This window comes from Cebidichthys violaceus, unplaced genomic scaffold (genome assembly GCF_023349555.1).
Source record: "Cebidichthys violaceus isolate CVI_PGR_0920_01 unplaced genomic scaffold, fCebVio1.0.p SCAF_24, whole genome shotgun sequence".
In the NCBI taxonomy this organism is placed as follows: domain Eukaryota; kingdom Metazoa; phylum Chordata; class Actinopteri; order Perciformes; family Stichaeidae; genus Cebidichthys; species Cebidichthys violaceus.
The window spans coordinates 3218578-3237693 of record NW_027176417.1 but is presented as its reverse complement, the minus strand read 5'-3'; the positions used below and the strand labels follow the sequence as shown (position 1 = coordinate 3237693).

Below are 19116 nucleotides of genomic sequence, written 5' to 3'. Positions count from 1 at the left end.
CCTCTCGCTCCCCCCCACCAAAAAAAATTGCATGACTCTCAACGTGGTAACAGGACTATTTTCTAAAATCACGGATTTCATCCAACAGCTGCAATCTGCTTTTACCTGCTGAGATTTCCGCAGGGAAGTGGGACTTTATTCTCAAAACCCATCTATCCATCCCCCTTCTCTGCATGTGTCTGCACTCACACTGACAGAGGAGCGAAGAGAATGATGCACAGGTATTTACTAGCGTGTGCCTACTTTAGGCTGAAAATGCATCTTTAAGATATTTAAACTGTATACAGCCGGTGCATGAAATAGCCCCGTTCTGACATGTTTTATCCCCTTTTCCACAATTCCAGACTCGGTTTCACGCAAAATCTTCTTCAACCAGTTTGGAAAACCTCAAATCAAGAATTTCACATGCACCCAACCAGGTTTAAAATGCAATATTTCTCATATTTTTCCTCTCTTAGCGTGGATTACCTGTGTGATTGCCTTTCAGGAGAATTCCCCACGCGGCATTAGCGACACTGCTCGTCACAGTCGATGGAAGCACTCCCATAGCTCTTTTTACCGTGTCGGGAATGCCTGGAGATATTAAAGCAATACACGAGGCCGCTTGTCTGAGTCCATTGACTTTGTGTTTTTAATGGCGTCTGTGGAAACGTGTGAGGACACTGTAATAAGACTTGGCGGTAAAGACTGGGCGATAAAACGGCTACGTCTGGGTAGTCACATCATGTGCGTGGATGACAACGTGTTTATCACGCTCTCAGCTGCACACACTGCAGCAGAGGTCGGCGGTGTGAACCGAGCGCCGCTGACAGGTTTGATCAAAGCTGATTGATTGGAGGACACAAGGCAGGGCCGCGCACGGCGCAACATGCTGGGGTTAAAGGGTGGGGCTCCTGGGCACCCTGCACCCCCACACCCACCTTTGTTAACACAAGCCCCATTGCAAATCATATCTGACAATGGATATTGATCGGGTGAACGGGAAGGATCAATGTTGTTGATTGGGAAGAAAATACAAGAACGAGACCAGCCGCCCGGAGCAGATTCAGGCCTGTTTGGGTGATACCATCTTAACTATACTTAGAACAAAAAGTGTGAGGTCAAAGTGCTTCCAGAAAAAGACAAGTTTCACAATCATAAGACTTGGCTTTTCTAGATAGATAGTATAGTTGGTGAGATTTTGAGCCACATGTTTCTTTTCTCTAGATTCTAACATGATCATTTAGGCCATGTCCGATTCATCGGTATGCCAAAGAAACAATGACATTGCAGATTAAATAATGGCGATGATCAGGATGATGAGGAATTACAGCTTAGGTGTCACTCCCAAGCATCCCCACATGTTCCTTCTCAGCACAGAGCATCATACGTGTGCATTTACTGCCATCTGCTGCTGCTTCAAACCAAGTGCATTAGGAGAATCGCAGTAATTATTTTGGTGATATACACACTTTGAGGGCCGAGATCATGCAGCCGCTTTCCTGCAGTACAGAGTGACTCCTGATGAATTGATCGACAGGATTATGAGCTACATGGAGAAAAAGGTGAGGTGTGTTTGATAAAGTTTTCAGGCTGCAACATGCTGTTTTATGCACCACATAATGCCTCTAAATATGGTTCATTCATGCTCAGAAAAAAGGGTCATGTTGCATGTTGAAATACCTGAGATGTTGTTGTAATAGAAGAGCTGCAGAACCAGATTCAGAAGCAAACAAACCAGTTTCTAACAGATTTGACTCCATTGCTTTTAGACACCGAACCAGGTCAATCTTGCTGTGGATGTGGGCTGCGGCTCGGGCCAAAGGACGATCCTTTTGGCTCCATACTTCACCAAGGTTGTTGGAACGGACGTCAGCCCGGCTCACTGGTTCAACCGTGAGAAGTTCCTCCTGGAAGCTGACAGGGTGCTGAGGCCTGGAGGCTGCCTGGCTCTGCTGAGCTACTCCATGAAGATGGAGCTGGAGTATGGGGACGTCTCCAACGGGACACTCAATGACATCTGTAACGAGGTTCATCGCAAATCCATCAAACCATTCAATCCATTCTCTCCCGCTCATGTGGGGTCGGTCACTATTTTTTAAATTCCTTTGGCCGATGCAAGGTTAGTTGGTAATGAGTCTTTTCCTGATCAGTTTTACCCTGTCCTGCATCTCTTCCGAAATCCCTACCTAGAAAAGAGCTCTTCGAAGATCTACTCAGACATGTTTGACTCTTGCTCATACCCAAACAAAGAGTGGTGAGTGTTCCAGTTTACTTATCTTGCATCTCGTTCTTAAAGTAATCCCTGCAAAACGAGGAGCGTGAATGCTATGAACACGGTCATATTAAGTCAGACATAGACACACGCTGACGTCTGGGAGTTAACTGGCACGGAGCAGCTTAAACCTGAGCAGTTGGGGGTCAAATGTCTTGCTCGGGGTTATCTCAGTATACAGACAAGGGAGAGGAGAATGTTTCTGAATACCTATTCAGCCCAGATTTCCCCCAATCTTTCCCTCTGTTGTGTCCAGGAATGAGTGTCTGAGGGTAAAGAGGACCTTGCCACTGAGCGGATACTTCGGCATGATAGAGACCTATTCCAGCTACCAGAAAATGCTACAAATGGATCCTGCTGAGGCTGAACGTCTTTCTAATGACGTAAGGAACAAGTGAGATATTAACCTCTACCTCATCCATAAGTCTCATCTTTAACTTCTGGCTCTGAGCTCTCACCTCTACCTGCCTGCCACTGAACCTCGATCTCTTAATCTCCACCTGAATTCATTGTTCACGCTCCAAAACGGCTTTAATTCTTCTTTGAATACTGTCACAGTCTTGAGCATTAATCAGGGAAGCCAAACATCGCTCGACTAAGCTTAACTGTTGAAGGCTTTAACTGCTTTGATAGTATAGCCGCCATTAATTCCCCACCGACAGGACAGAATAGCCCAGCAAGCAGAATATATGGAGGGGAAGTGCTGAGCCATAACTTCTACATGGATAAGAAAGTATGACATTGTATTTAATTATCATGGCATAGTATTTAATTACCACACACAGTGTGCTGCTCTCTGAGTTGACTTGTTTTGTCTTGTAGGGAGTCATTTAAGGTTTCACTTAAATGATCCTGTTAAAGCGCTCTGTCTCTTCTTGTCCTCCAACAGGTTGATGTCTGTCATGAAGGTGTCCTCTCCTGACACAGAAGTCACGGTGGTTGTGAAGTATTTCTATTGGCTGGCCCGCAAACCACTCTGACCGGCTGAATCCTGGACACCAGATTCCAGACCCCCAGGTGGGAAACCACAGCTGTAGGTTTCCCAAGTGTGTTCAAAAGTGACTCGATGTTGCTCGAAAAAAAAAATTGGATTGTTCATAAGACATAATAATATAATAAACCTGCTGTTCAATCAACGCCAGGCTTATGAATATTGACATATATAAAGACAGTACCTTCCAGAGTGAACACTAGATGGAGCCCTGTTACACAATGATGGATAAGTGTCTAATTGAAGTTTGCAGCAACGATCCCAGATATGAATGACAGCAGGTGTCATAGCTCTGTACAACAAATCTGAAGTGTACGGTTCATCCAGATTGTTCATGATTAGGATCGTGATATCGATGATGATTCGTGAAGCTCCAACTGCGACAAGAAGAAAGGACTTCCTGTGTGTGAGCAGCACGTCGTGGAGAGGGTGAGAGTCACTTTCCATGATGCTCCGCAGCGCCCTCCTCCTCTCTGACACCACCACCAAAGAACATAGCTCCACCATCAGGACGGAGCCAACCTTCCTGATGAGCTTGTTGATTCTACTGACGTTTGACTGCTTCGTCCTGTTTTATAGAGCACAGCTGCAGCTGGTTTTCCATCAGTACAAAGTGATTTGTCTCTGTTACACAATAAAAGTACATTTACTGCACTCCTTTCCTCTCTTTCTTCGCCGCTCTTCCGAATGATCTATTCAAGCCGTTGGTGTCTCCCTGAGTGTCCTCCTCTCTACTTATACTTCTGTGCTCACAGATTGTTTAAGGCCGTGAGAACAGATGCTAAGTAACAAACACGGCCTCCAAGTCCCGTGAATCTCAAACACTTCGTTACCTTCCCCTGACAAACATTTGACACCCTCATATTGGTGACATTATCCACTAAAATGATTGTAAGGATAAATTCCATATTTATACCAATTAGAGCATGTATCACATTTTATTGCACTGAGGTTAACGAATTACAACTAACATGTGACATCCAAGCATTGAGACGTTCAGCAGCTCTCTCCTGCTCAGCACAGAGCATCATATGTGCATTCACTGCCATCTGCTGCTGTTTGAAACCCAGTGCATGTTCAAAAATCTAAATTTGGAAAATCACGGCATTTCTTTCAGTGGTATTTGGAAGAAACATTTCATTTTTCGTTGGCTACTTATAGTCGCAGTACTTTGTGTGCTTTTTTTTAGATAATAATATCATTTATAAATATCCTTACGTGACTCTTTATGTTGAAGTCACAGTTGTATGACCTGTATAGGATCTGTAATGAGGTTCATCCACAATCTAAAAACTTGAATTTCTAAAATATAGATGACTTTCTATTTTGTTATTGTTTTCAGGAGACAATAAAATGCCTCTGAGAAATAAGACATTCAGATGTTCCTATTCTAATGTGAGACGGTAAACAAGACAATGGCACATGTATAACCGAAGTAATTAAATTCTGAGAAAGTCTGAGTGAAGCCGGTTAATCAAATGCCTAGTTGGTAATAATTGTTATCCTTTTCCTGATCAGTTTTACGCTGCCCTGCTTCTCTTCTAGGAAGGAGCTCTGTGAAGATACTCAGACATGTTTGACTCTTGCTCATACCCAGACAAAGAGTGGTGAGTGTTCCAGTTTACTTATCTTACATCTGGTTCATATACACACTCTGACATCTGGGAGTTAACTGGCACAGAGCAGCTTAAACTTGAGCAGTTGGCGGTCAAATGTCTTGCTCGGGGGCATCTCAGTTTATAGTCAAGGGAGAGGAGAGTGATTCTGAATCACTATTCAGCCCAGATTTCCCCCAATCTTTCCCTCTTTTGTGTCCAGGAATGAGTGTCTGAGGTTAAAGAGGACCTGAACATAAGGAACAAGTGAGATATTAACCTCTACCTCATCCATAAGTCTCATCTTTAACTTCTGGCTCTGAGCTCTCACCTCTACCTGCCTGCCACTGAACCTCGATCTCTTAATCTCCACCTGAATTCATTGTTCACGCTCCAAAACGGCTTTAATTCTTCTTTGAATACTGTCACAGTCTTGAGCATTAATCAGGGAAGCCAAACATCGCTCGACTAAGCTTAACTGTTGAAGGCTTTAACTGCTTTGATAGTATAGCCGCCATTAATTCCCCACCGACAGGACAGAATAGCCCAGCAAGCAGAATATATGGAGGGGAAGTGCTGAGCCATAACTTCTACATGGATAAGAAAGTATGACATTGTATTTAATTATCATGGCATAGTATTTAATTACCACACACAGTGTGCTGCTCTCTGAGTTGACTTGTTTTGTCTTGTAGGGAGTCATTTAAGGTTTCACTTAAATGATCCTGTTAAAGCGCTCTGTCTCTTCTTGTCCTCCAACAGGTTGATGTCTGTCATGAAGGTGTCCTCTCCTGACCTCCTAGGAAACCACAGCTGTAGGTTTCCCAAGTGTCATCAAATTGTGACACAATTAAGGTGTTTGTACTTCTCCTCTTAAGTTGTAAATCACTTGCAATAAAAAAAATGGATTCCTATCCTTTTTAATATGTTTATTTATTTTTATATAAAGATATTTTGACACATCTACGTTACGAATACATTTAAATCAACTTCCAGAGAACACTAGATGGAGCTCTGTCACACAATGTTGGATGAAAGTCCACTTTGAGCCTCATGTACGGTCCTAAAATTGCACTTTTCTTAAAGGAACTCACTATTTCATCCCCGGGGTGAGAGAAATCCACTTGCATCAAAAGGAGACAGCGAATGCTTACACTGTAGATGCGTTGAATATGAATAAGTCATCACCATGTTTGATCTCTTTGTACAAATCTTTAGTCGAATTTCCTCAGTTTTCGGCTCCTTTCTTCTCTAATCAAATGTATAACAATCATTCAAGTGGTTGTTGTCTCCCCGAGTGTCATCCTCTCTTCAGTTATTAATGTGCTCACAGATTGTTTGGGGCGAAGACAACAGATGGTAATGAACATGTGTGGCCTCCAACTCCCCTGAATCCCAAACACCTTTATTACTTTTCCCACTCCGACACTCTCTATTTGTAACCAAACAGCAATTATAACATACTATGGTTAAAGTCTGTTGTTTTTCATTAGATATTCATACTAACGTGGGAATTATACAATTGCAAGACAATGAGTAAAAGTGCATCAAATAACAAATGATGCAAAAAAATCACCTGACATCTTTTACCACACGCTCCATCATTGCCCCTCAGGAGTCCACGTGTATTCACAGGCCTTGAGGGCCTTGAGGGCCTCGAGTCCCTATAAAACCCCCTCCGTGCGTTTACTCCTCCACACCACGAGGGCAGTCATGAGCAGGGTGACCAGCACCGGCACGGCAATGAACGGGGCGAGGACGCTGGTCGGCGGGTCGTGGAGGAGCCGGCCGGTCAGGGCGCAGTCGTGGAAGTAGACCCGGTGAATCTGCATGAAGAAGCGATCCACTATCTGATTCGGCCAGAAGCAGTCCATCCTCAAGGCCACCTGGTAGGTGCAGTTTGTCAGCCCCTCGTACATCCTGCAGAGGGCGACAACAAATTGAATACTTTTAGTAGTATGCATCTTATTTCATCATATTGCACCTTGAACTTTGACCCTCTTGCTCACATATCCGCTACGCAGAGTATTGTGCGTCAGCAGGAAAGCACGCAGGCTTGCATACTGCAAAAATGCGACCGGATGCAGCAGGACATCCTGGTATTTTTGGCACGCTGCATGTGACATATTAAATCTTTTCCTGGCACACTACATAGTATGGTAGTACGAGTATTGGAATGTGCAGCTTGCGTCAGGAAGGTTAGTTGCCGTATTTCCACGCTGATCTTAAAGCGGTCCCTCCTATCACTCCCACTACTTTAGAAAAACACTCTACAGGTAGTCTCTGGGTTTGTCCATGAAACGTCCTTTCAGAGTGGAACCAGAGGAGGGACTCCTGTTGGTAGGAAAAAGGAGGCGAAAGGAGTGTCTAGAATTACCAGTCGGCCTCAACACCGCTAAATATAACTGCTAGGTGGTCGAGGGCAGGGGAAATGGAGATGCATACCAACGGGGTAGCACCCCCAGTAGAGCCTTGCACCATTCCGGATGGCCGCTGGCTTTAACTGCACAGCCGGAGGCCGGGTGGGCAAGTGGGCAGAAAAAGTCCCTTAAAAGGAAAAGTCCACACAACTTTAACGTTCATTGTGAATTGAATTTTTTTTCTTTCTGATGGGTGCAATTTATTGTTCAGCGTGTCGCTTTATTATTATTTTTTTAATAACAGGACAAACAACATGAGGCCACTTTAAAATACGCCCACCACCCAAAATGACAGTTGCATCTATCATCCAGAACGCAGCGGAGCCACAGCTCAGCTTTTTCCAAACCCTGTGGAGCCCTATGTCTTAGAACTGGACTAAGAAAAAGTGTGCTGAGCTGCCACTCAGTGAAATTGTTTTGGTCTAAAAATAAGACACAAGTCAGGAGAGACTGGAGTGTTTTTTATAGCTCTGGGATGTGCGGTGTGTGAATGACGCCATCTGGCTCTTACTAAAAACAGAATTATTTTTGTAAAAAGTTTTTGACCCTGATGAAGGCCACAAGCCAAAAGTTTTAAAACTAACAAGCAAGGGAGTTTTGGTGACTACTAACTTCTTTGATATAAGATTTTATTAATCTGATTGCAAAAAATACCTTTTGGAGATAAAATACAAAGTGTTAATTAGAGCAACCTCCTGTAACAATGCAATGGATTTTCAGAATTACACCCACAAACCGTATTTGTACATTCCTAATTTCCTTTTGTCGTATGTTTTATTAATCTCCATCTCCAAAGGACATCGGCGACGGTGTCAAACGTGGCTGCCAGGAGTTTTGTGACGCCACTGCAAACCCTCTATGTGCCTGTACACATCTTTTATGATGTGTTACAACTGCTCACACACACACACACACACACACACACACACACACACACACACACACACACACACACACACACACACACACACACACACACACAAACAGCACCGCCACTAATAATGTGCTGGACCAGGAGAGGACAGTGAGCCTGGAGGGAAATCACAGTTTTGACAGCAGCTTCTCCTGTGGGCCTCCCAGCTCTTTCACCCTCCTGTCTGACTCATCCCCTGACTGAAAAACACTGAAAACACACTCTCTCTCTCTCTCTCTCTCTCTCTCTCTCTCTCTCTCTCTCTATATATATATATATATATATATATATATAAAGTGCAGCAGATACAGTAAAAAGGGCACGACCAAGCGATGTGATGGTGAGTGGAGGCACAGCCTAGAGTTGCTGGCCGTAAAGGTCGAGGGTGTCGTTCATCCGGATCAGAGGATGAGCTAAAGTCACAGCAACATATCGAGGGCGGCTTAAGTCAAGGCAAACAAGTCCTCTCGGGAGAAAAGCTTACATTTGATGTGATGATATGTGCTGCATTTACACCATTAAGCTTAGAAGATGGCCATGTCACCATAGGAGGACCGTCAGGGCCAGCAAAGCCTTCTCTGCTGGCCTAAACAGAATCACAAAATTATAGCTATTTTATAATTTAATATTTTTCAATAAATAATTTTTTTCCCCATTAGCTTAATTTCTAATTGCACAGCTACTGTCTTCCTCTGTTGCTCTGCTTCCAGCACAGCTTGTTTTAAGTAGAGCTCTTATCCAATCAGATCAAATGAGGAAGATATTGTTGATTGTCATCGTCTTCAACCAATCAGATCTTTAGTTTGACATGTTGGGCGTATTCTTCGACGTGCCAGAGCCCGCGAGCTGTTCTATGAGTACGTCAGCAAAAGCAGCTAGCAGAAGTTAGCATTAGTAGTAACAGTTCAAGTTGAAAGATATGTAAGAAGTTATGACATTTTTAGCATTTTTTTTGGTGTAGAATCTTTTTTTTTTTACCTAGCTTTGTTTTTTTAACACTCAATGGCTGAAGGAGAAGAAACGGATTTCTCAAGAAGGACATTTAAGCTAAGAATGCTTTTATTTGCGTTTTGGTGTTTGGAGCTGTTTGGCGCTATGCTAAGCTAACCAAGGTAGCTACACCACACCATAACACAACAGGACACTCACAAGCTACGGTGCTTTTGAAAACTCTGCTAAAGTCAACGAATACGTTCACAGGAGGACCTCTGGCCGGAACTGAACCGAACCAGAACCTCGGTATTGAATTCTTTGTTCACAAAGAAAGGAGGATGGACTATAAGTGAACAGCAGCTTTGGTAAGTGAACTGCTTTTGTGTTTTGTTTGGGGTTTTGTTTTCTTTAACAAAGCAATAATTATGGTCTGGAGGAATGGGGATTTGCTTTAGCCCTGTTTGAATCAGTAGGGAACAGCTAAACGCTGCAGGGAGAGTTTGTTAGCTTGTTTGGTGCTGTTTTCCCGCTTAGCTAGTTTAGCGTCGCGTGCAGAACGTTTTTCTTCAGGGGTCGGAGAGTCAGACAGCTGTCCGTTATCTCATGTGGGTTGCCAGTTTGAGCGAAGTCCACCGAAAACATAATATTTCCCACAATTTAAGCTTCTACATTTTCCAAACGCACTAGTATTATTCAAACGTATTGTTCATGTTCGTAAACCTTGTAGCGAACGGTTTAATATGAATACGTGTATCGTTACACCCCTAGACACAAATAATAACCGTAGCTGTGGCGTCATAATGAGGTTATTAGGAGGCGGTTCAACTGTAGTAGGACAGCACTGAAGGCCCGGGTATAAAATGATTAATAGTATAATATATTACATTTACAAGTGTTTACTGAAAGAAGATTCTCATTCTTTGAGACTCAACCGCACACGAGACGAGTGAAACAAGCGCTTTCTTTTCTTTGCCCTCTCTTTCTGCACGACCCAGCGGGCGCACTCACTCCATGGTGTCCGGCCAGCTGCACCACAGGCCTCGGTCCAGCCGCCCCATTTCAAACTTGAACTTGGCGGAGCAGAGATCGCTGATCATCCTCTCGTAGAAACCCCCGTTGCAGCCGGACACTGACAGAAGGACCTGAGCTGGAGCACAGGAGGAAGAAAAAAGAATCAAACTGAAGGTATGAATCGAGGCGTAAGTATGACAATGAGAATGGATCTAGGTGGTTTTAAAGCACTGTAGAGGTTATCTGGTTGGGTTCACTTCTTGATAATTAGGAATATGTTCGTGCAACAAACAATGTTGTGTTCTGGCATCGGTTATCCCTGTTGGACCATTTGTTCCCCGCATTAGGCCGTTACTTTCACTCAGAAAAGGTTTTCATTTGCAGTCGGAGTCCCAATCCCGTTTGTTTATTTCGGAGATGTGTGCTAACGTGGAGGCAGACCGCTGCTCGTCCCGCAGGACTCGGAGCTGAGTGTGACGCCGCCGAGCAGTACAGTGGGAGTGGGAGCTTAAGCTGACGGGAAAGAAAAAAAAAGACCCGCGTGGAACGGACAGATTTGTCACGATCGGAAAAAAAACATGGCGGATCTCGGTCTGCGCGCGGCCTGATAACGGCCGACAGAGAGCACATTGTGTTCGCTCTGGCCCTGAACACACTCAAAGGAAGACCGAATGTGTTGACACTGGGGTTTCTGAAAGAGACGCTATACCGAAAAGGAGAATGTGAAAAATGGTGGACACCCCTCCCGCCGGCGCAGCAGACTTTTTTACAGAGAAGATGCATCTAAACTAAACATTTTGCAAAAAAAATGAAATGCATATTCGCTACAAGGATGTTATGTTTCGCCTGTCTGTCTTTTTGTTGGAGAAATCGGACATCCAGGCGTTTGAAAGGTGCCTGCTAACTTGGCTGCTAACCAGCAAAAAAAGAAATCAAGGCCAGACCATGACAGATGCTGCACCGCTGCTAGCTGGAAGATTTCACTCCATCGACTTCCTGCCCTCAAGTATTTTCTTCCATATTTTGGGTATAGCCCAGAGGAAACACCCATCAGTCTAACAGGAACCATGCATTCTGCCCGCCGTCCCAGGACTCAATATTTATGGATTTAAAAACAGAAAACAAATGATGCTCATGAATGAGGATCCATCCATCTTGCATGTTTAGCCAGTTGCTGAGTCTTCATGTTTTTCCTCGATCAGACGTGTCGTCTAGAGTAACACGACTCAGGAAAGATATTGATGCCTTCCTCCACATGTTATCAATGGAAACCGTCCCTGTTGAACTGCCACATTGCTGCTGTAAAACCTGTGGAGAGCCGAGGGAAGCGTCTGATGACTTTAAGCCAAGATGGCTTACTGTGTGTACGCCACTCAAACAGAATCAATGTACATCTACTCAGGAAGTGTACTTAAGTACAATGATGTACTTGTACTTCACTGTACTATTTCTATTCCACGACGGTAACTTTACAAATGAAGATTTTACAACTGCACACTAGACTGCTCATGAAATAGCTTCCACTAATAATCTGATAATATCATAAATAGTATGACAGTCAAATAGACCATTTGTCTACGTTTTGCTTTCAACCCTCCGGTATTCCCCACAAAGTTGATGCAGAACTTTTCCTTATATATTCTATATATTCAGTGTGATATTGCGACTTTCTGAGTAAACCTGAATACTTTCTTTTTCACCCCTGATCTTGCCTCAGACTGAAACACATACAGTGTAAAGGTGTGGATTAAACTAAATATATAAATGAATGAATGAATAGACAACACACCACATCTGAAATAGGATCTCTGAAATAGATGCTTTTATGTTTAATACTTAATACCGCATGCCCACAAAAATATGATTTATTCATGTATTCTTTCAACAATCAACAACTAAAATACACCAAAGTCAAATGGATCAATTTTGTGTTGAAGCCACTTAGAAAGTTCTTCCAACAAACACTCACCGGCCACCAACAACACAAGCCCCGCTCTCAGGAGCGACGCGCTCTCCAGAGCCATGCCGGACGTTTTTACGCACTCCGCTCACTCCGCGGGGGGTGGGTCCAACGGTAGCTTTTACCTTCTTCCTCCATGTACCAAAGCCACTGACCCTCGCGCAACAACGTTACAGATAAATGAACCGCGGCGCAACGAGAAGACGCCAACTGCGCGTAAAAAAGAAAAAAAGAGGTCCCCTTGACCCGGCGCAGTGGGCAGGCCGCCTCCCCCCCCCCCCCCGGCCCGGCCCGCAGCCCTAATCCTAGAAGCTCTGCGTGTCATCTGATCCGCTCACAGGGGACGCAACAAAGTCAGACACCCAAATTAGTGCCAGTCATGATGAACCCAGGACCCTCATGTTACACAAATACCAAAGCTAAAATGAAAGGAAATAAACTAATAATATTTCTTATTTATTTAGAGCTGAAGATGTTCTTTAAACACACACTCGTCACAACTCATAATCTATGAAGTGAATTTTCCACTTTGCTCTAATTTGCACCATCGTCAGTGCAGAGGCCTGCTGTGAGATAACACATCGTTAGACTCATCATGGCTTTTTAATTATGAGTAAAGTTCCCCCCATCGCTTATTGATCACTTGTGATGGATCGCAGCCCTCCAATCAAACGTCTCTTTGGACTCACACAGGGAGCCATTACGGAGCGCCGAAGACAGCGCTCCCATTTCCGTGTCACACTCTGTGTATATCTGCTCACATCTCCTGCAGCTCAGAAATGTCATTAATTGAATGTTTTATCTCTTTTCTTGTACAGGAACAGAGTGACGTTCATTAGTATTCTCCAGGCTGCTCTTGCGTTGTGCTGCCACCCAGTGTGGCTGTCTGTGCTGCTGCGAGACCGATCAGAGCTCTAATAAATGCTTTGGACTGTGAACGCATCAGTGTGATTTAAGGGTGAGACACTTTTCAGTTTAACTACAAACAGATTTGCGAAGACAAACCCTGCTCCGGTCACTCTGCGTTGATACTACAGAGGATGGTACACACTGTAGCAGTGATTTACATGCTTGCAGTGTGACATTCTGTTCGAATAAGACTGGGAGGGGCTGAAACTTGTGTTTCTCTTGATGAAAGAGTCAATGCATGTTTCCTTGAGCCCTCTCAAGTAGTGAGAGAACTAATAAAAAGTGACTCAGCAAACGATTGCCAAAGGAATCCCAGGATTGTTGTTGATTATTGGACACAGAATGATGATAACTTTGAGGTGATCATTTGACCTTTAGGTTGAATCCCCAGTGCTATGAGCACAATGTTTGCGAAAAATACAAGCCCAAATGTAATTTTATGTCCCAAAAACAACAGCTCTAAGATTTATGCAAGCCACAGAGAGGCTTGAAATCGAGTAATTCTCTCTAAGTTCCCCTAGAGAGCAGCAGAGGACGCTGAATGGAGCCTCGGTGTGGCGCGGTGGGGATTTATGAGGGATCCTTTCGGTCCTTGCTGCCTGAAGTTGTGGAGTCACTTGGTAATAGAGCCAGTTCATGCCCCGATTTTCTGCTTTACATGCATCACAAATCAATATCTGTTCGGCCTTGCCCCCCCCCCCCCCCTTCCGGTTGGTTTTACACTTTGACATCAGTCCACACACGAAGCCATGGGGGCGGAATGGGCCACGCTGGCTTGTAAAACGAGCGGCCCTGAAAATGGTTTACTGCTGGAGCCATCCCGCTCACTGCAGCCCCCTTAGCCCGGCGTCATCCACGATTTATAGGCCTGCTGGTGGTGGATATTTGCAGAGGCTGGCCCTGCTGGCACCGCAGGGAACTTTATGCAAGTCTACATTCAATACACCACCACGAATGATGTAGTTCAATAGTTGTAAAATAGTCTGGAACAAAACCAAGAAAGTCACTGTAATGTGTGATAGTTTCCTTTTTTTTTAAAGACTTTTAAAGACAGGATGTATCCATGGTAACCAATAGGCTCTAAAGCAACTAATGAACTATGACTTTAAATAATAATCATTGTGTGACAATAAAAGAATAATTCCTGGGTTGTTTTGGAAACCAAAGGAGAGTCTGCTCCTGACAGGTGTGTTGACAGCAGCGATGACGCCGAGTAGCCAATCGGAAGAGGCGATCAGTGAGGTGGGTGGACTTCCAAAATAAAAGGAAAGAAGACAAAAACGCTCCTAATCATTTCGGATAGCCGATTTAATAGGCTGGAGGAGGTGTCAATCACAGCAAGGAGGCGTGTTCAGATCCCCCCCCACCCACCCCCATGCCCTGCACACTTACTCCACTCCCCCTCCACCCCCCACCAAATCCCCCCCCACACCCCCCCACCCCCAGCCACCGGCGCTATGGCAGCGTGAGGAGTGAATGGCTCTGAGGATCCGCGGCGGAAACCGACCTAAACACTGGCCTGGGATCTGATAAACAAACGCAACAAATAACGCGGTGCGTAAAAAGCTCTCCACGGCGCTGGTTGCGGGTGCGCACGGACACCGTGTCAGCGGTCCAGTGAAGCCAAAGAAGACTCCGACGTGTTTGCTTTTTTTTCTTCTTTTTTTCCCCCCCTTCCTTTTCGTTGTGGTTGTTTTATTTCTGTGCGCAAGAAAACAGAATGGGGATATCTTGACTGGACATGTGAGTTACGGGACTTAACAAGACAAGCAGACCCTTTTCCAAGATGAAGTTCCTCGCTTGCCTCCTCGTCACTTTGCTGGTGATCCGATCGAGTGCGGCACAGTCAGGTGAGTTGCTTGGATGCGCGTCTCTCTGCACCTGGGTTCTCCCTGTCAGGTCAGACTTGAAAAGCGGGGCTGGGGGGGTCCAGTGAGGGTCCGAACACCCTCACGCGCAACCGGCGGATCCGCTGTACTTGTGTGCCGAATGATAAAGAATGGACGTGTTTTTGAAACACCCGGTGTTTGTTCGCTCTACATCACGCTGTCACAAACTTAACACAACTTCACATCGGAGCGCTGCTGATGCTGCTTTTGAGTCGTCGCACCTGCAGTCTATAGCCTAAGCTGTGGGAATCAGCAGTGCGTGTCGGGCTCTGCGTAAAAATCTCTCCAAACTCCTCTCCGTGTGGTTAACCTCCGATTATTAAGCTCATCAGATAAAAAAAAAAAACATGACACATTATCGTGCGAACGCCACTTTGCGCGTGTGCCTGATTGGATCTATCTTTAGGTGAAGAAAAATGTTTCTAAATCCACTGAAGAGAGCGAGTCTGTGACGATAGCGCAGCTCAGACGAAGCCTGCCGCTTGATATTGTCCCATTAATATGAATGAATGCGCCATCGTTTTCATTTAATTCCCCTAATCGGAACATTGATAGACTGATTTATACGAATTGAGCTTGGTCGGTGCAGTTTCTATTCCTCCTAACTGTCTTTGAATAATTTAGATGTAGCATCTCGCGCTCCTCATTGGGACCCCTGTGGGGTCGAACATCACTTCAATGATCCTGCAATATTCCTATAGAGACTTGGAATGCGATAGTGGATGCATGGTGGAGTTCCATGTGCTGTGCTTTCCTTCTGGCACCCCTGTAGGTGTATTCGCTGCTGCAACATGCCACGTTTGCTGTGTGACGTTTTGTTCATGATTTGTGCAACACATAGCAAAGGATTGGCTGTGATGCTGAGAGATTGTGCTTTTGAACTTTGTTCACAGACTCACTGATCAATAAGGACTTGTAATGTGCTCCCGGTGGTCTGTTTGGTTTGGAATAACGTCACACTGTGAGATGCAGAGTCGTACGTTTTGGGGCCGATGAGCACTTCATGATGCCATGAATCTCCTGTCTTAATTGATATAATCAAGCTTTGGCAAGGGATGCCAAACTGGGGTGAAAAAAAAAAAAGCCAAATAGTAGCAGACTCAGGAAGTGGGATAGTGGAGAGTTTGTGGATTGATGTTCAGAGGTGAACTTGGCCATCGCCCAAACCTCCCAGAGGCACAAACGTGATTCCGGGATGCTTTTTTTCCCCCCTTCCCGCCTCCAAGGACAGGGCGAGTTTTGGCTCGATCTCTAGGGGGGGTGGGGGGGCTGGAGAAACAAACACACACCGCTGGCTGGCTGTGGCGTGGGTCTCCGATGCTGCCTATTAAACAGGGGTGGATGGGTGTCAGGCGGGGATGAATGAGGGAAGAAAAGTGGTTTATTTATTCACTATACGCATACGCTCCCATCCAAGACATTTGTGATGCAAATTCAGCCCAAGAATTCGAGCTATGCCTCCCGGGACGTTCAGCGTGCGTGTGGGTGTATGCTGAGTAGATATTTGTGTGCTATCCGTCCACTCTTTTGGCTTTAACCCCCCCCCCCAACTCTCCTTATTGTGGTCCCACCAAGCTCCATCTATCAAGTCATATCAGGTTGGAGTGAGTCAAGATGTTCGCTTCAATGGCGTTTAACATGGTGATCGAATCTGTCTGTGCGCTCCTGCTGCGAGACAAATGTCTGCTGCATTCCTGCCAGTCAGCCGGTCTGTGGAGCTGTATGCACTGATTTGTGTGTGTGTGTGTGTGTGTGTGTGTGTGTGTGTGTGTGTGTGTGTGTGTGTGTGTGTGTGTGTGTGTGTTGTGTATATGTGACCACATGCCAAAAATGGCGATGTTCGCACCACAAACATTAAAAAAAGAAGTGACTCAGAGCTCGGGATCGACCCTGCCGATGAGTTCAAGGGTTCGTTAAGAGGTCAACTCAATGGGAAGCTGATCAACTTCCTCCTCCATCTTGGACTCGCCAGTCAGGTTCTGTTCATGAAGCAAAGTCTCACAAAAACTGAATAAATTAAGCCGATTATTCCACTCCCAATTTCCCCCAAATTGCTCAAGTCTGAGGGAAGTAACCTGACTTCCATGACACATTGGATGTATTGGTTTCATTATGGTAATGGGGTTATGGTTACAGCTAACTGATTATTGTCATTATTGATTAATCTGACAACAATTTTCCCAATTAATCGTGTCGTCTATAACATTTGTGAACATTATCTTTCAAATCCAAAGGCAGAGTGGCTCCACTGAATGACATTTTACTTCAAAAATGATCAATCGGCTCTCAGAATAGCTGCCATTAATCACCCGTTTGTTCCATCAAGTCATCTTTGCAGCTCTCGTGGTTACTGCATCCTAAAACGTTCACATTCCTCAGCCCTAGATCCTCCAATCCCCACTAGGAACACCATGCAATGCGGTTGTGGTGGTGCTGAATGTCTTTAAATCCGGCTTTCCTTGCACAGTGCTCCAGTTGTCTGTGAGTCAGCTGATTCTGCTCTTTAGGTTCAAGCTGCCGGTCTCACGTCAAAGGTGATTGGCGTTCTCAGGGTCGGGGAGAATCTTTAGCTTGAAATGCTAACCTGTTAGCCTGTAGCTCCTCTGTCGAGCTGCCTGTGTGTCTGCTTAGCGAAACAAACGGCTCAAACATGTCAATCGCCGCAGCTCTGTGTGTACGACAAATGCTGCATTCACTTGTGTGTGTGTGTGTGTGTGTGTGTGTGTGTGTGTGTGTTTGGGTGACATTTAAAGACGTGCTCTCCTGTGAAATAGCTGGGGGGGGGGGAGAAAAGGGGAACCCGCTGAATGCCAGTATCAAATTACTGGGCATCCGTCAGCTGGCACACACGGAGCCACGGAGCTGGCCTGGGCTTTGTAGAAGGCTGGCGGAAATGAGAATTTATTACAAGCTAATTAAGCTTTTTTTTTTTTCTCTCTCTTTTTTTTTTTTTTTGTTGATAGCATCAGTCTAGACCGCGAGCCCTTTATGTGACAGCATGAGAGATGAGGGAGGTGAAGGAATTCAATCTTGCTCTAAATTAGTCAACAGCGCTATCATAACTTGGGATCTGTATCGTTTCTGACGAGCCGATGGAGATCTGGGCGCTTCCTGTGCATCTGTCGCCGTCTTCCGGTAAAAGAGACAAGCAGGGGGAGGGGAGGGGGGGATATGGCCGCTTGCACAGAAGAGTAATAATTGCAGTTCATAGAAGTGTTATTTGCTTCCTCTGTCTCAGCGGGCCGTAAGGGAAGCCTTACAAATGGCCGTGTGCCGCGTGGGGGTGATGGAAAGCTTCTCCGAGGCCCGAGACTCCCTCTCGCCATCTGAATCAGCGTTTCTGATCATCATGCGCACAGGCCAAGCAAACAAAGATGACGCTGTTCAAATAAAGGAAGAAGAAAAAAAAGCAGTGTCTTTTCCTTGTCTCCGGCTTTCCTCTTCCCAGGCATTCCGAAGCGATCCGGGCGACGTCACGAGCCCGTTTGCTGACATTTCGCTCGCCGTCGGCTGTACAGAGGGGCTTCTGTTCTTCCAGTTTGCGAAACCACCCAAATATTTACATGCGGAATCACAACTGCACACCATGGGGGAGGAACACGTCCAAGGCCCGGGCGCAAAATAGCGGCTTTGTTGGCCTCCGTCGCTTCTCCGTCCCTTCTCCGTCTCCGGCGCCACGTTGGCAGGAACAGACGTTCGAAACCCCGCGTGCCTTTCGTGCCGCCTAATGATGAGCAGGGTTTGGCTTCGGTTGTGCCGAGGCGTCAGGTGCCAACTCCTAGTGCGAGTTAGATTGGCCGGTCGGACGCTCGGAGCCTGGCACAGATGCCGCCTTTCAGGGAGGACTGAGATCTCACTCCCACACAGAAAACACAGTTCACCCATGCACAGGAATTACTGTAAACACCCCCGAATCTGCAGGCTCCCTTTTAATTCCTAATTGCATGCTGATTCTGCGTTGTCTCTTTGTCTAATTTTGCCTTTATTTTTCTCCTACGTGCACACTTACAAACACACACACACGCACACACACACACACACACACACACACACACACACTCATGCAAGTTAATGCCTTATGTCTTTTAAGTGTGAAGCGCCTTCCTCGTTATTTGCTTTAAGCACAAGTCTTGAATCTACTTTTAATGGTTGTTCTCAACTCTCTTTCTTTCTCTCTCTCACACACACACACACACACACACACACACACACACACACACACACACACACACACACACACA

At 45.4% G+C, this 19116-nt stretch overlaps 3 protein-coding genes across 6 annotated transcripts in view; 2 read left to right on the top strand and 1 right to left on the bottom strand.

Moving 5' to 3' along the window:
* Positions 1-1448: 1448 nt before the first annotated feature.
* LOC137879221 (uncharacterized) lies at positions 1449-3234 on the top strand (the record flags this gene model as incomplete). The annotated part of the gene is made up of 5 exons (XM_068719899.1): positions 1449-1544; positions 1752-2009; positions 2133-2236; positions 2511-2648; positions 3144-3234. Coding segments are annotated over 5 exons (687 nt in total), but the record flags the coding sequence as incomplete, so codon positions are not given.
* Positions 3235-5754: 2520 nt separating this feature from the next.
* On the bottom strand, positions 5755-12274 carry LOC137879208 (receptor activity-modifying protein 1-like). Its single transcript, XM_068719876.1, has 3 exons — positions 12087-12274; positions 10115-10253; positions 5755-6760 (listed from the first exon to the last, which is right to left on the bottom strand). Exons 1-3 carry the CDS (start codon positions 12139-12141, stop codon positions 6505-6507), a joined length of 450 nt encoding a protein of 149 aa, XP_068575977.1. The 5' UTR covers positions 12142-12274; the 3' UTR covers positions 5755-6504.
* A 2177-nt stretch (positions 12275-14451) lies between these two features.
* LOC137879205 (receptor tyrosine-protein kinase erbB-4-like) overlaps positions 14452-19116 on the top strand; it is a 194179-nt gene continuing 189514 nt past the window's right edge. For all 4 annotated transcript variants that reach the window (XR_011103711.1, XM_068719870.1, XM_068719871.1 and 1 more), the window contains exon 1: positions 14452-14836. Coding sequence is in view for 3 of the 4 variants with exons in the window: in XM_068719870.1 (XP_068575971.1) it covers positions 14773-14836 (64 nt within the window). In the remaining variant the exon portion in view is untranslated. The remainder of the gene's footprint in view (positions 14837-19116) is intronic.